The sequence below is a fragment of the Tursiops truncatus genome, chromosome 1, assembly GCF_011762595.2.
Source record: "Tursiops truncatus isolate mTurTru1 chromosome 1, mTurTru1.mat.Y, whole genome shotgun sequence".
NCBI classification, from domain to species: domain Eukaryota; kingdom Metazoa; phylum Chordata; class Mammalia; order Artiodactyla; family Delphinidae; genus Tursiops; species Tursiops truncatus.
The window spans coordinates 167918976-167936622 of record NC_047034.1 but is presented as its reverse complement, the minus strand read 5'-3'; the positions used below and the strand labels follow the sequence as shown (position 1 = coordinate 167936622).

At 38.5% G+C, this 17647-nt stretch overlaps 1 protein-coding gene across 20 annotated transcripts in view; it reads right to left on the bottom strand.

Moving 5' to 3' along the window:
- Positions 1-17647, bottom strand: part of EIF4G3 (eukaryotic translation initiation factor 4 gamma 3) — a 367975-nt gene that overhangs the window by 27298 nt on the left and 323030 nt on the right. For all 20 annotated transcript variants that reach the window (XM_033841819.2, XM_033841846.2, XM_073794676.1 and 17 more), the window contains 6 exons: positions 16302-16395; positions 15178-15295; positions 13258-13478; positions 11063-11181; positions 6954-7126; positions 1057-1182 (listed from right to left, as the gene is read on the bottom strand). In XM_033841819.2, coding sequence (XP_033697710.1) covers positions 1057-1182; positions 6954-7126; positions 11063-11181; positions 13258-13478; positions 15178-15295; positions 16302-16395 — 851 coding nt within the window. The remainder of the gene's footprint in view (positions 1-1056; positions 1183-6953; positions 7127-11062; positions 11182-13257; positions 13479-15177; positions 15296-16301; positions 16396-17647) is intronic.

The following is a 17647-nucleotide window of genomic DNA, read 5'->3' as shown; positions in this document are numbered from 1 at the left end:
AAGTAATAAGTTTCAGAAGTAGTTCAGAGACTTCAGGTTCGCTTTACGCTTCATGGGGAAGCTGGAAAAGAGACTTTAGAGTTCCTGGGTTTTGCCTTTTTCTCTAACTGCTTCAGTGACGGAAGCAATGCAAAGATCAGTCTCACTTAACAATCTGTTTATTTACAGGAGCTCCACCTTAAGCCAAAAGAATAGAAGCACCTAAGGTAGCAGGGAGTTGTGAAGCTTAGTTATGAAGTGTTTTTAAGAAAGGAAGATTTTCTTTAGAATACAGATGAAACAGAAAGGAACCAATTTTCTCACAGTCTATATCAGTATTTCCCAAACTGTGTTCCACAGTATTTCCCAAACTGTGTTCCACAGGATGTCGATAATTATTCCTCAAAAAAGGATTCTACAGTCAATTAAGCGAAGCACTGCTGACTTAAACAAAGCTACAGTTTTTATTTGTTGCTTGGTTTTACTATAGGATTCTCACAACCTTTAACGTGCTACAATACGCTTTGTGAATCTCAAAGAAAAGGGACACAATAGTATGCAGAGTCTGACTATGTGAACAGCTTTGAGGGAAATACTAATGTTTTGAAGAAGAGTTTGGGAAATACTAGTCTACACAATGTAGCAACAATTTCCCACTCACGTCCAAACCTAGAAATGCCTAAGAGCTCAACTCCTTTTAAAACAACCTGAGCATGTGCTATGCAGGTACCACAGTCTGAATGTTATTATGTGGAACTATAACTTCTTACAGCATTGGAGCAATGAGAGACATAAAAGTCAGATTAGCATTAAGCTTCCAGGAGCAATCACCTTCCAATTGCATGATTCTGGAGCCATATCTAACCTTAATGGACCACAGGGCTATTATATCCCCATCACTTCTCCATTTAGAAAAATATAACATTTTTATACTGAAATTAGAAGTCTGAAAGAGCCACAGGCTGCATGTGAGAGTCCTCAAAAGCACTGAAGCGAGAGCACTATGCTAGGAAGCTAGCTGGCAGGCTCTGAGTCATTTTAACTAGATATACATCAAAAGAAACAAGTATAACTTACATGATAAGTTCTCTCATGGAGATTCCGCCTTCTTTTAACATGGGGGTCACCAGTTCAGCAAGGTACAACCAAATATGGGGAATATCAATGGCCATGTCATCTGCCAATTCCAGTGTTTCTGAAAAACTGAAAAAGAACAGGCAAAAAATTCACATGCAAATGTGATTCAAAAGTTAACATTAAATAAACAGACCAAAAACCAGTCAACAAATACCTATTAAACAACTGCTATGTTCGGTACTGTTCTAGGCATCAAGTAAACAAGTTTTTGCTCTCAAAGAGCTTGTATTAGTGTGGGAAGGAAAACAAAACCACCAAAAGCCTATTTGCAGATAGGGCTAATTCTCTGAAAAACATGAACTATGGTACTAGGCTATCCCTAGAGGGTGATCAGAAAATACCTCTGTATGGAAGTGACATCTGCAAGACTTAAATGATGAAAATGGGGCAGTTATATGATGTTCTAGGGTAACAGGCTACTCTATTTAATCCCACACTATAAATAGTTCACTACAGTTGAGTATCATATCCTCTGAGTCAGTCAGAAGCACTGACTAAAAACTTAGTGTAATGCAGACCAGACACAAGGAGAAGAAAAGACAAAAATCCTTGTCACTGAGGAGCTTACAATGGGGAAGGAAACTGGATGGATACAAAAGAGCCTGACAACATTACTATATAACACCGTCATTATGACATGTTACAAACTGTTCGACCTCTAAAGAAAAGCTAATGGTTTCAGGCTTTCATGCTATGGAATACTTCTCAATGTGAAGTAAAATAAATGGAATTTCAATATAAAATTTAGAAACACCAAATATCAGCCCAGTCTTATTTAGGCTGAAAATCATAGCTATTCTTTTTTTTTTTTTTTTTTTTTTTTGCGGTACGCAGACCTCTCACTGCTGTGGCCTCTCCCGTTGCGGAGCACAGGCTCCGGACGCGCAGGCCCAGTGGCCATGGCTCACGGGTGCAGCCGCTCCGCGGCACGTGGGATCCTCCCAGACCGGGGCACGAACTCGCGTCCCCTGCATCGGCAGGCAGACCCTCAACCACTGCGCTACTGGGGAAGCCCATAGCTATTCATTTTAAGTATAAAAACATAACTCAAGACTTTGTTAATCATTCCAATATAGACCATATTTAAAAGCCCCAAAACAAAAGTGAATTAAACTATAGGAGACATATACATAATCACAAGAAAATACACATAATCAGAAGGAAAGGGCGAATGAATGAAGGGGCCAAGAGCAGGTGGTATTAATCTTCGTATCCTTTTAGATCTCTGCACACATAAAATGTGTGCTTTTTCACTGCAATTCCAGTGTCTAGCCAGAGTGTGCCGTTCTTTTTACCTACCTCAGAGGCCTACACAATACTTTTTCACTTAAAAACTACAAGGCAGGGTCCCTTTCCTGAAGGTGCCATTTCAAAACAACTGGCAGCTCAGCCACATTATCTAACTCCGGGCTTCATGAATCCTTAATGACAATTTTGTGACCTCACAGCTTGCAATTATTTGACATCTATTTGCTGTACAACAGATTCTTGACTGTTCTCTCATTATGTCCACTTTCAGCTCGGTTAATGTGCCAATGATGGAACATAACCTGGCTGGGCTCCAGGATTTCTGGGTTGATCACCTATAACGCCTATTCATGTTCCACGGGTTAGCGGTATAGATTAAACCGTTTAATGAGTCCATGAGACAACTGTAGCCGTCTTGGTCTTGCAGCAGTGTATTTGCTCTTCTTTTCATCTCATATTACAACAAAGAGATACCCATATTCTTGCCCCGGTTTTCTACTTCCTGATTAGTCAGTTTATCATGGTACAATGTGCAGAACGCAATCACTGACCAAATCCATACTGCTGATAAAAAAAAAATATTTGGCTGAACACAGGGTATCTGAAGCAAAAGCTCGTAAGAGACTTATTTCTGAGATTTACAGTTCCTAAATCCTTTTGTACGATTTTAAAAGAAAAATCCTAGGTGTGCAGAAGCTGCTAGATAATTACCTTTATGTCTTTGGACTACTACCTAGCCTGTAACAATGCCTTGCATAATATATTATATATTATATATACTCTGAATGTATATTCTGAATGTATATTATGCCTTACATAATATAGATTCAGAAGCTGGCTGAATAAATGAAACAGAGCTACACCATAGCCTTGCTTCTTGGTATGTAGTGACCACCACACCCACTAAACTGCACTTCCGTGAGGCCCACAAGTGGGACTTAGGACATCCCTTCCCCCATTTCAAATACAGACACTCTACTTTTATTTATTTTATATATTGGGTTCCTGTCTAAAATTTAATTAAAGAAAGCAATACATTGTTAAAAGTTAGAAATATATTTTTTAATTCAGTAAAGTACTGATTAGACATCTGCTAAAAAGGCAAAATAATCTACCGCAATTGGAAATGATATTGTCAAGCAGCATCTTCTACAATTTGCATTATGATAACTTAATAAAAATATAAATCTTACTGTAGATAATCAAAGAAGAAAGAATGAAGACATCTCAAAATTAGACTGGTCAAGTATTATTATGACTGATCATTAGAGAATCTAACTACAGGTAAAAGGAAGAAATAAATAAAAAGATTTAAAAAGCCAGTACCATCTTCAAAGGAATACCACAAAAAAGACTATTTAAACTAAATCTTACCTATGTGAGCAAACGGGGTCTTCACTTGTTAACTAGCACCTCTACCATTTTGCATATGGAACTTAGTCTGCTTGTCCATGTAAGCACCAAACAGCATCTTTTTATCAAAGCAGAACTGCCTTAAGTGGCAAGAAAAGTTCCAAAAAAGTAATCAAAAAAGTAGTCAAGGGCTTCCCTGGTGGCGCAGTGGTTGAGAGTCCGCCTGCCAATGCAGGGGACATGGGTTCGTGCCCCGATCCGGGAAGATCCCACATGCCGCGGAGCGGCTGGGCCCGTGAGCCATGGCCACTGAGCCTGCGCGTCTGGAGCCTGTGCTCCGCAACGGGAGAGGCCACAGCAGTGAGAGGCCCGCGTACCGCAAAAAAAAAAAAAAAAAAAGTAGTCAAGGAGGAGATAAGAATTTCCTTTCCAATAAGCCTCTCCCAAAATGAAATATTAATATATCAAGATTCCTTGAAGGGCACATATTTTACGTCTCTAGTCAACTCCAATTTTTACTGACCTGTTTTTCATTTGTTTATTACACTTTCAAAGAGATTCCAATTCCATGGTGAACAGTGAGCTACACTCAACTACCTTTAGTAGACAGTTTTTAAAAAGAAGTCTTCTGAGGCCATATTAAATGACTGTACCACACTATTTGAAGTGCACCTACACAGTAATGTGCCCACGTACCTACCTATCTAATTTGCATGATAAAGTATTTAGATTCAAGTCCTGAAATTTCCAAGAGGATGGCTTGATGTTGTGGAAATGTTATTTATATACAGCAACTATTATGCTCAGAGTTGATACAGCATCTTGTAAGGAAAATTCCAAAGGATCTAAGCTTTATTTATAAACCACATGACACAAAGAGCCTATCTGAAATTTCTGTCTAGTCTACCTTACTATTTAAGTAGCAGTGCATGCTTTGGGGAACTGTAGGAGAAAGGGCAGATTAACAGTTGGAGGTCTTCTCCTTTGTTTTCCAGAACCATCACAGCTTTAATGACTGCTCAGAAGTTGGCATCTAAGCAGTATCAGCATCCAAGAAAGCTGACCTTGTGTTCCCCCGCAGCGCTATGTAAGGACACAGATCTTTGGATACTGGGACTAAAGAGACAGAAGACAGGGCATGTCTGTGGCTCCAGTGAAATGTGCCTCTCTGGACAATATGATCTATTTATAACTTAGGCTTCAGAAGCAATCGGGAAACTACCATCTCCCTGCAAGAAGGCTCTTGGTAAATAATAAGCAAGAGGCTATCTCTTTGTTTCCACCGTGCCGGGCCTCTGCATTTAGGAAAGAATAGGGGTCTTCATAGGGCTCTTGGTCTAAGGATGGTTAGGTCTAAGTAAGTATCAAAAGCTGGGCCTGAAGCCGCTGCATTATCACAAGCTGCAGAGGAAGGAGGGACAGAGAGAGATGAAGCAGTTACCGAGACACAGAAGTGTTCATCTCATTTCTGGTCTAAATAAAAGGCTGTGGCTGTGGTTGTACTGCCAGCAGCAGTGACAGCACCACCATGAAAGCGTGGACACCACGTCTGGATGTGACATTTTTTCCTCAGGGAATCCCACAAAGAGAAATGAAAATGTCTGAGGTAGCTGAGAAACCAAGCTAGCACCTCACAAGTTCAATTAAGGCCAATGAAGCTAGAACACACTCCTTTGAGGGCTTTCCAGGTATGAATCAACTTCTGAGTATAGTTTGAAGAGAGACAGGAAATGGTAAACAGTAATCTAGCATTCTCATTTCCAAAACTTTCTGGTGAATATATCATAGTATCTGGTAAAAAGCAAATATTTATAAATTAATATAATAGGTATTACTGAAACTATAGTTTCAAGTTGGCTAGGGGCAGAACTCAATGTGTGAGGCTATAAATACCCTCATTTGCCCTTGTTATTTACACTGGCTGGTTACTGGAGTGAATCTCATATATCTCTTTTAAAACTGAAAAAACATCCTGGCTTTTAAAGGCCAACAACCATAGCAACTTCTGCCAAAGTTTCTTACTAATAAGTTAACTGGGTCAGATGGCCTTAATCTGGTCAAGTCACTGAATCGAGAGAAATCTAGCTCATTGCTGAAGGATAACTTTTTAATGATCCTAGGAACAAATATACATCTTCTGGGACCTTGAGGACAATGTCATCGTTCCTTACAACATCAAATGAATGTTCCTAAGTACATTCGACCTTGGCATTTAATGGTTACACTATTCTAAGCGGTTGGCCATATCTGAAAGATATACAGTGATCACCAGCATTTAATTTACAAGAACACAAAAAAGATTGGCAAAAAAGATTTACAATGAGAACAATAACTTAAATAGTGCAGAATTCTTACGGCCATCCCACTCAACGAGCATATACCCCGAATGAGTATGAGATGTGAGATTTACCCCATCTGACATTTATCCTTCAGGAGGTCTTAGTTCCTTTTCTCTTAGAAAGTGGGTACCTGTCAGTCCCGGGTGTGGTTCTATGTTTACCTTTGCACAACATGGCTCCTAAAACAAAATTTTTGACCATATGCAATTTTCTCCTTAAATATTGATTTTAGAACATAAGCCTGGGCAAGATTCTGTGATTGTACCACAAAGAACCTGATCCATGCATTTGTGATGATCACAAAGATGATCAGAACCTGATCAAATAAGGATATAACACAAGTGACAGCCAGCCTTCATCAAACCAGCCATCAAGAGAAATCACAATGAAACCAACTTGGAATAAACTATATCATTAACAACTTGGGAGTTACATATGCTTCTATGGGGGTACAGTGAACAGACAAGCACTTCCTGTCCAAAATGAACCATGGTTTACTGAAAGAATAAGGCTTTTAGGTTTAAGTTAATTTTCCAGAATTTTTCTCACAAAGAAAAGCTTTTTCCTAGAGAACATGCAGGGGTTTACATATAAATGGGCTGATGAGCTCAGAGCTTCCCGACAGTTAAGGGGGTCTCTGCTATCTTACTTACATCTTAATACACGGCTAACAACTAGATACAGAAAATCAGAAAATGACCATTATGCCCTAGCACAATCTATAAAATGCCATCATATCAACCAACATATTATCAATACAATACACATCAACATATTATGGTAGATACAGTTTTAATCTATGGAAACAGCTAAATACTTAAAAAGATATGTACTTTTAAAATTAAAGACTACTTAAGAGCCTAGTAACTGAATACCACTCTTGAGTAGGATACCGACCCTTTGAAAAAGTCCTGTTTGCTGAGTTTTTCTGACTGCACCAGCTGATACAGTAATTGGCCCATGTGATCCCTGGTGATCTGGCTCCTTTCCAGGGTGGACTCCACACCCATTCTCACAAACACATATAGCAGGCCCTGGGCATTCAGCTCTTCCACACACTGCATGGCTTCCTGTTCAAATAGCAAATAAAAGCTTACTCCAAAATATGGATAGAATCACCAGAGTGTGAAAATAAGTTTAAAATCTTTTACTTATGACAAAGTCAGTAGACAACTCTAAGAACAAGACAGTTTTCATATATATATAGTTAAACATTAATATAGCGCAGTAAAATCCAGGTTAATGTGGGCAATGTTATGAGGCATATTTAAAAATACTAGTGCATCTTTACAAGGCTAATGTGTTTAGATTAACAATTTTATTAAAGATCACTCAAAGGACCAGAGGCAAAAATGTATTTTTCTACACAATATTTATCTATATTATGATCATTTTAAAACTGGAAATGGTATATTATGAAATAATATTTAAATAGAAATTCAATGTCATGATTCAAAGGCCTTAATGTGGCAACTGAGGTAATTCTGTTTGGGTATGTAATATTTGCAAAATCTTCAATGAAAAATGCCTTCCTTCATAGTAAAGTTGACATGGTTAGCTGAAGTACTAAAAACGTTTTAGGAAGATATTGGGATGTGGGGCTTGTAAACTGGTCCTTACCATGGGATGATCTAGCTAGGTCAGTATCTTTGATCTGGAGGATAAAAGCCTGGCAGCCAGGGTCACTGAATCACCAATACAGCAGGGTGCCTCCCTGCCCTCAGCTACCTCAACTTTGTCTGAGTCCAAAATCCTTTGGTTCAACACCTGAAGAGAGTAGCTCTTCTGAGGGGGAAGATGCATGTGAGAAGGGCAGCCTCCTGACTGAAGAAGGGAGTAAGGCATATCTGGGTGTCTCACTGCTATTTTATTTCCCCTCTGCTACTTTATTTAATACCTCCCACAACAATTTTTTAACTAAAAAATTTTCAAACTATAGAGAAATTAAAGAGTAATAAAGGTACACCTATATACCTTTACTTCAATTTAGATTCATCAGTTGTTAGCTTTCTTTCTCTTCATATATCCAAGAAATTTAACATTCATACAATGTCAACAAAAATATCTGGTATATATAGTGCACATTCGAATTTCCACAATTGTCCCCAAATGTCCAATATAACTTTTTGTTGTTGTTGCTCTAGGATCCAACTGAAACACGACATCACATGTCATGATGTCTCTTTGGACTCCTTCTTTTTGGTCTTGCTGTGCGGCTTGAGGGATCTTAGTTCCCCAACCAGGGACTGAACCCAGGGCCCTGGCAGTGAAAGGTCCAAGTCCTAACCACTGGACCGTCAGGGAATTCCAATTCCCGCTTTAGACGCTTTGAGTCTAGATCAGTCCTTTCTCTCTTTTTTGTCTTTTTATGACACTGGTACTTTTGAAACAACTGTCATGTAAAGCTGTTTCTTACATACACTTTTAACCAATCAATCCTTCTGTTTCCAGCCCCATCTGCACCTCACGCACATTCATGGTCTGCTAAGTAAATTACCATTCATCCTTCTAACTTCCAGAATGTTGCTGCCCTCTATTCCTTATGCTCTTTATCCTTGTGGGTTTTTACCTCATTTTAAGCCTATCATCATCATTAAAAGGCCTTTTCAGGAGAGAGTAAAAATGAATGCAAGTACTCAGTGCTCAGTACTAAACCTGAAGTGACTAAGTGTCTTCCAGTGAGTATTTAGTCACTGAATCTGCCTACCAGGCCAACTAACTACATCATGGAACTTCTAATGAGAAGCTTCTAATTTCATAGCAGTTCATAATCTTACCCTTCTCCCTGATTTTCTAATGGTTTGATTCTTGTTCTTGAGCTCTCAGCTGAAATGACACCTCCTATAGTCCCTGTGACTGCCCAATCACCGGCTAGCATACCACCTAATTTTACTTCTCTGCACTATAACATTGTTTTCTTTTTGTAGTAGTTGTTTATTTATTTTTAGGGCAGCTTTGTCTGTATCTCCCACTAGAACATAAACTCCATAAAAGAAACATAAAAAAACAGACTATGTTGTTCACTACATATACTACAATATTTCCAGAAAGTACTCCTTACAATGTGGCTGGCACATTTCAGGTACTCAATACATACATGTATCACATAGGCTAAAAACATAAGATGTGGAATCAGACAAATGAAGGTTTGAACCCTGGCTCTGCCACTTACTTATTATTATATGAGTTTAGGGATGTAACTTAATCTCTCAGCTTTGACTTCCTATCATAGGGTTACTATGAGGATTGCAAATAATACATATATAGTGATAGAAGCACTTGGCACATTGCCAAACACAAAACAAAGCCTCAATAAATATTAATTTGTATTAGCACCTATTAAAATATTAGGGAAAAAACTCCCTTAGAATGAGCTCTGTAAGCCTTTAGCATGACACACTAATACCCTAAAGGTAATAAGAAAAAGTATAGTTTATGCTCTGAAGCTAGAAGCCTGGATTTGAACCCTGAGTCTACCACTTATCAGCAGTATGACCTAGAGCAAGTTACTTTACATCTTTGCACCTCAGTTTCCTTATTGTAAAAATGGCTATTATAATAATATTAATGTCTGGATGGTATTATGAGGATTAAATAAACTAATACACATAAAATACATGGAGTAGCACCTAGCACACATAAGTCCTCACTACGTCCGACATTATTACCTGGTTCCTATTGCCACTCAGCAGCAGAGCTGCCTTGTACAATGCATAATGACATTCATGAGTCATAACTGACTCTGTCCCTTCCGCAGGCTTGGTCTAGGGCTAAAGAATCTTCGAAGGGTTCTCTTGTTGCACCTAAGTGTTACGAAGGTCTTTTTCTTCTTAAACCTCCAGTTCATCACAGGGTCCTACTTTTCCTCTTTCAAAGTATTTGTTGCTCACTGACTTTGTATATCCTTTAAATTATTTCTAAAGACAATCTCTACTGCTTTCTTCCTTATTGTTTCTGTTTTTCATCTTTTCTTAGTCTTTCCATTTTCTTCTTTCCCATTTCCCTACTTCCACATAAGAAAAAGGCTGTGCTGCCAATTTGTAAGAATACTCCTCATTTTCCAGGAATCTAACAAACCACAGTATATGAAGTCTATTCTTTGGCTCATTCCAGCTAATGTTCACTTATTTTTGCTGCATTTCCAAGGGTTTCTGCAAAGTACTCCTCTCCAACTCGCTCATGAGCAAAACTTCTTCCTCCTTCTTGTAAATTTTGGACAATTTCAGTAAGCTTTTGCCAAAGCAAAAGCAGTTAATGTATCTGACAAATATTTTAACAGATAAGCCTTTGCTGACTCCAGATCCCTGAACTAGGCCTCATTATATGATCTCTCCTAAGACCCTATAGGTCTACTACAGTTTAACTATTTATAGAATTCATCTGTTTATGATCTGTCTCTACCTTAAGACTACAGGGCTCGTGAAGTCAGGCAGTATGTATATCTTATTCACTGCTATCTTAAAATGAAGATCAAGGAGAAGGTTAAGGTTAAAGAAGGGCAAACGGAAAGCCACATCTTGAAATGTTTCACTTAGGTTGTCTGACCCTGGCACATTACTTACTCTTTTGTGCCTCAGTTTTCTACTTATGAAATAAAGAAAAAGTAATGTCAGCTGTACTTTAAAGTTAATATGAGAATGATGATAAAATGATTGTAAAGATAATGACAGGTAATATACAAGGAGCCAGGAATTCCTCATAATGATAATGTGTTGTTTTTTGTTCATCAGTATCAAAGTCAATTTGGTTACTCCATAGTGGGAATGGATTGATACCCGTTCTTCCTTCCGGACCATTGATCTTGTGAACTACAGTATCAATTTAAAAGAGAGTACTTGGCAGAAATGCATCAAAGTTGTGCAAACTGAACTGTGTAAGTCTTGGCTTACTCACTCTAAGTCTCGTCAGTTCACAATAACTGACTTAGACCAGAACCAAGTTCCTCTGTCTCTTGCCACGGGGCTTTCTGTGTTGTTGTTGCTTTCTTTTTTAAAAATTTCATTTACCTTAAAATCATTAATGTGTAGAAATTCATCAATGATAGATTTGGACTTCCTCTCCATCTCCTCCTCTGACAAGGCAGGCTTGTCAGGGGCTGACGTTGCTGGAATTTCTGGTTTCGTAACTAGTGAGGTTAAAAAAAGTGAGAAAGTAAAAATGACAAAAATTATCATTAAAATGGGAGGATTATGGTTGACAATATTTATGTGTTGTTACATTGTTTTTTTAGTAAAGGCATTAAAATAGATACAAATTTGACAAAGCAAGCCACCTAAAAGTAGAATACAGAAACATTTTTTTAGAGTAGATATGCACTAAGTAACTTCATAATCCACAACAGCTACAAGGTACAGGGACATGATAAATTTTTATAATTAGAGTTTTGTTCCTTTCTGTATTTTTTTTAAATTGAGGTACAGCTGATTTACAATATCACATTAGTTTCAGGTATACAACATAGTAATTCAACATTTTTCCAGATCATACTCCATTTCCTTTCTGTATTTCCATTCCTCTCCATTGCTTCTATGATGAAGAGCACATGAGACCCACACAACCGTGCACAGAGTTACAGCCACATTGGCCTTTGGTAGCTGCTTGAATACGCCATGGTTCCTCCTACTAATACTTTGCTCACGGTGCTTCTCCTGTATGAAATGATCTTTCTCTCTGTCTCTCATCCATCCCTCCCTGCAAACCTGTTTTAACTCCTCTTGGTCCTTCAGACCTGAGGGAAGCCTTCCCTAACATCCCTCTGTGTCAACTGTACTTAGCTCCTTTGTTAAGTACTCTCTTAGAAATACATTTCTTTCTTTCATAGCATTTTGCTCAGTTTGTATTTATATATCATCTTTCGTGGGGTTATTTGATAAAGTTCTTCCTGATCCAGCAGACTGAAGGCCAAGAGCAGGGGTCGAGTACCCAGAAGTCACTAGGTGCTCAGGTGCACGTGGCAAATGAACAAATGGCCCAGACAATAAACATGCAGAGGGCAGCTGTGCTACATTATTCACTACACACAAGATTATTTTCACACCCTACCTTGTTATGTTCTCAAAATAAACTAGCTCAGATAAGAAAGCCACTTGTAAAGATCTGGGGTGGTGGTGGTGGGATGAATTGGGAGATTGGGATTGATATATATACACTAATATGTATAAAACAGATAACTAATAAGAACTTGCTGTATAAAAAATAAATAAATAAAATTCAAAAAAAAAAAAAAACCCCACTGAAAGATCCGAAGTCTTTATCAGTTGGGAGGAGACATTTCAATTTGCCTGTGAAATCCATTTAGAAACTACAGTTGGGAGACACAATTTAAATAGTGAAACAAAATTGGAAGCTCGGAAAATGTTGTAAAACAACCAGTATTACTTCAGGATTAAGATTTAAAACTATTTTTCATCACTGTCATCATCAAGACATCTAATACATTTTGCAAACTTTGTATTTATTATTGTAATGTCCTAAGTATTTACATGTATTAACCTCACTTTTAATCTCCACAGCTCTACAGGGTTAGTACACTTATTATCCCCATATGACAGATGAGGACACTGAAACACAGATAGGTTAAATACATGAGGCAGTTTTTAGAGCACTATTTGAGTTGGTCCTCTAAGCACATACATGCTCAACATGTACAAAAACCAAAGAGGTTCCAAGATGAAGGTAACAAAAGACAACCTGATACTTTCTCTTTGGTTTGCCCTGTTGTGGCTCAAGAGTGTCAGAATTTTCATACATTTGAGGGGCTGTACAAAGGACAGGCACTCTAATGCACACTGGGGTATAATTTAGGGAACTTCTAAGAAATTCACTGCTTAATATACATCAAGAGGACCTCATCATCATCACTTTTAATAGTGAGGGGAAAATTTACAAATTGCTGAACAAAGGGATACCTGGGGAATGGGAACTATGTTATAAGATTCCGAAGAAACCCTTTAACTTTTACATCACTTTTAATAGTGAGAGGGGAAAATTTACAAATTGCTGAACAAAGGGATACCTGGGGAATAAGAACTATGTTATAAGATTCTGAAGACACCCTTTAACTTTTAAGGCACTGGCGTGTGTGCTGTTATCATATACTGATTCTGAAATCTACTCAGGCACAAAGTCTCCTTTGCATTTTTTCCCTTCCAAATTTAAGGGCCCAATCTTCACCTGTACCTGTTCATATAAAGCCTCTCACCTGACTCCCTGATTCTGCTTCGCTCAGCCTCGGTGCTGTTCCTGTCCACATCCATGCCTCCTGTAAGCTGCTTCACAGTCTCCAGCATCTCTCTCCGTTGCTCTTCTTGAGACTGATTGTCTAACAGGTCCTTACTGCTGCTGCCCCTCATGAAAGTGTTTGGGCGAGCTGTTGCAGATGGAAGGGGCTTGTCATTCTTCTCCCTGCCCATGCTTCCGCGGCTTAAAAGACAAAACAACAATTTTCAAACTAAAGACCACCCCATCCACTCTGTATTCAAATTATAAAATAACACTAGGACTTTCTAAAAGTATGCAGAAGAATTTTTCACAGATAACTTCAGATGTGTGAGGCAACAATTATATTTCAAAGTGTAATTTTTTTTTTTTTTTTTGCGGTACGCGGGCCTCTCACTGTTGTGGCCTCTCCCGTTGCGGAGCACAGGCTCCGGACGCGCAGGCTCAGCAGCCATGGCTCACGGGCCCAGCCGCTCCGCGGCAATGTGGGATCCCCCCGGACCGGGGCACGAACCCGTGTCCCCTGCATCGGCAGGTGGACTCTCAACCACTGCGCCACCAGGGAAGCCCCAAAGTGTAATTATTTATATAAACAAGTAAAATCATGCTTTAAAGAGAATATTAAGATGTGTTCGACTTCTTTCTTAAATGTTAAAGGGATACCACTTGAAAATTTTAAATGCTAATGGAAATTCTTTATTTAAATTAAAAAAAATCTTTTAAGAAAAAAGAAGACAGTAATGAATGTATGAGCTAAATGAGTGAAAGGGAAACAGAGTACCAAAAGAACGTGGTATCACAATCTTAAAAACTTTCAATGATACTTTATTTATTCAGAAACTTCAAACACATGGAAAATATTTGAGAACCAAGTAGTAGAAACAGTTTTTGAATAGCCAAAATCGCACACTTCGTTCATTTTAAGAGAGAATCTTCCTATCTTCCTACTCTTTTTTCAGACAATTCTGACCAGCTGGGCAAATAGGTCCTTGGCCCAGGGCAGATCAGAAACAGAGAATTTAAAAGTAGAAAAGAGGGAAGACCTAGAGGAACGACAATATTCTAACCACTATGAAAGAACATACACAGTACTCAAAAAGCAGGGCCATCAGGGGAAATCTAAAGCAGGGCAAAGAGCCACAAACACCTCAGTAGCACAACCGATGCTCAGTGGCAATCTATGCCATCATTAAAAAGTTGACCTGTGCTATATTTTGTTTCAAAAGCCAAGAGAATAGTAATACAGCTTAGAAAATCTACTAGTTATACTAATTATAATAAAAAACAAAAATTTGACAGTTTAAAGAAACTCAGCTCTAAAAGTGTTTACATGAAAAACTTTTATTCTCTGTCACTATATTACAGGTCCCCATCCACTCTCTATAAACGAGTCAATGGAACACTTGACTGTATAAATCCTACAAAAATGAAAGTAGAAAGACAGTAGAATATAGAGAGTAGTGAAAAATAAAAGACAACCTCAAATATAACTCCAAGGACAGTGTGACAGAGAAATATATGGGTGGGCTGTTATGCCCTTTAACTCACAGCTTGAGAGTGCTAGGTTAACCTAGAGCATCCTGAGGCATTACCTTGGAGAGCCCTACACAAGCCTCCATGGCTCTTTGGGTGGGCCTGGCTTTCTTAGTCGAGCAAAGTATTAGGTATTTGTCAGATAACTTGCCCTTCCCTCCTTCCACCTCATCCTAAATCTATAATTTCCTTATCTTGGAGAAAATCAACTTTAGGGATGAAAGGAATCTATCCATAGGCATTATCATAATCTGTGTGTGTGTGTGTGTGTGTGTGTGTGTGTGTGTTTGGGGGGAGGGAGAGAGAGACAGACAGAAACAGTCTGACAAGCAGGTCAGTCTTGAGTTAATGTGCAGACCGAGCTTCTTACCTAGTTAAGGTCCGTCGGGAATCAAACTCTAAAGGCGTGGATGATGTAGACCCTGAGGGTGCTGGAGGTTGCAAAGCAGAGAATCTGTTTAAACTGGAAGCACTTGACCTTAAGGCATCTATAGGTATTGAGAAGTGAGAAAAAAATACAAATCACATGACTAAAATACAGCTTCTAATTGATCTGCCTCCTTGGGGTGGGGCCTGAGACTAGGCACTTCTAACCAGCCTAATAAGGTGGTACCAATCTCCTGGTCCACAGACCACACTCTCAGAAGCACAGTGTTAGAGGGATCTTGTATGCAAAAAAGGATTTAGGAATCTTTGTTCACTACAACCATTTGCTCCTTTAAAAATATAATTAAATTATCCTAAGTAGGGCATGGGAATGGTAAATATAGGAAGGAAGGAGGCAAGCAAAAGCAAAACAAAATATTTCACTTAAAAAAGCTAACTAACAGAAATGCTGTGATATCATTTACATAAAATTATGGATGTGAGTTTCAGTGAACAATTTCTTTTCTAATTTAAAAGAAAAAAGGTCAAAATTACGTAGTAGAAGGGAAATACGGGAAGGAGGTTAACAATGAAGTTTACATTTTTTCCATTGGTCTTTCTTTAGCTTTTAAGATGTGTTTGTAATGATCCAAATATTTCAGTCCTAAAGCCAAATCTCTCAAAATCTACTTTCGGCAAAGATTTTGAAAACTATTTTAATCTAATTCTTTTTTTCTTTCACAACTCCCTGAAATTAAATGCTTCTGCGTAATAATATTATTTTTCTCAGCAATATGAGTTTCCCTTTTTAACCTGGAGTCCCAGTAATTTTTCTAATTATACTGAATTTGTGAACAATAACAACAGCAACAAAGGAATCAAATAGATTAAAGTTTTAAATAACCTAACTGAATTAAAAAAATTTTTTTTAAATATTCAAAATACCTAAGGATCCTTACTGAGGAGGAAACGCTCAAATTATGTTAGAGTGGGACACCAATAAATCCAGCTATGATTAGTCTATAGATATTTTCCTAAAATTGTTTATGAAATGACTGCAGAAAGCATTGTAAGGTGAATGCTAATAGACCACATGCAGGCTCCCAAGAAGGGATACTCCATACTTACCAGTCTCACTTGCCTTTGCTCCACCACTGCTGCCTTTTCCCCAACTGCCCAGCTGTGCTTTAGGTACCAGCTGAATTTTCTCATCAATTGTGGGCTATAACATAAGTGACCACAAGTCAACAATAGGAAATATTCTAGAAGAACAGTTTACCCTTTTTTTTTTTTTTTTTTTTTTTTGCGGTACGTGGGCCTCTCACTGCTGTGGCCTCTCCCGTTGCGGAGCACAGGCTCCGGACACGCAGGCTCAGCGGCCACGGCCCACGGGCCCAGCCGCTCTGCGGCATGTGGGATCCTCCGGGACCAGGGCACGAACCCGCGTCCCCTGCATCGGCAGGCAGACTCCCAACCACTGCGCCACCAGGGAAGCCTCTACCTTTTTTTTTTAACCGTGAAATAAAACCAATTTCAACAACAAAATTTTGCCTGGAATGCGCACATAAGAAACATAAATGGGAGCTGTTCGCATTAAACTGGGATTCCCGTGGCCCCTGAAGCACTCTCTGGAATCCAGCTTCCACAAAATACAGTTAGAAACCACTGGTCTGGAGAATGCATTCAGATCCTCTAAGACGGCAATGCCAATCTGCTAAACATAAGTAGTTTCTAGTGATTCCCCTCTTACAATAATGCCCAGGGATTTAAAAAAGGAAAAAAGAAAAAAAAAAAAAGGAGTAAACAAATACTACAAAGTCAACTCATTAATCTCTTCAAGTGACTGTCAGAAAACAGGTTGAAAGACACAAAGATTTCACATTTTAGCAAAGCCTAAACTAGGGTGGGGATGGGAAGGAGAGGTGGAATAGGAGCATTCAACAAAGAGGAATAAGACAAAAGAGAATGAAATGTTAAGACAGGGAGTTAAGGTGCCCGATATCTCTCAGGTTTAATTAACTCTCCCAGCACAACTTCAGTACAAATGAATCCAAGTTACTCATAAAATGCACACCACAGCACAAAAGCTGTAAAGCAGTGCCTTGTAACAAAGGTATTACTATATTCTGACGGTACTGTTTGCTATATGACAGTTAACAGTTAACAGTGAATTTGCTTAATGGTTTTGAACTTTTAATGAGATGTTTATATAGAGTACCTACAGTATAACTGCCTGAATATATACTACATTTATTTTTTTTAATTTATATATTTTTCAAAATATTAAGGAAATAATGTTGTAGGCTTATCATAGTGCCCATGCACAGAAACAATATTGTAAAACACAGACAAATGATTTTGGTTAAAACTGTCTCTTGCTGGAAATGGAAGTGGATGGGAATCAAGTTGTATTCAGAAATGGAATTCCTTCTCTGAGACATAAACAACTGGAAGAATGTACCAGAATCTTAGAG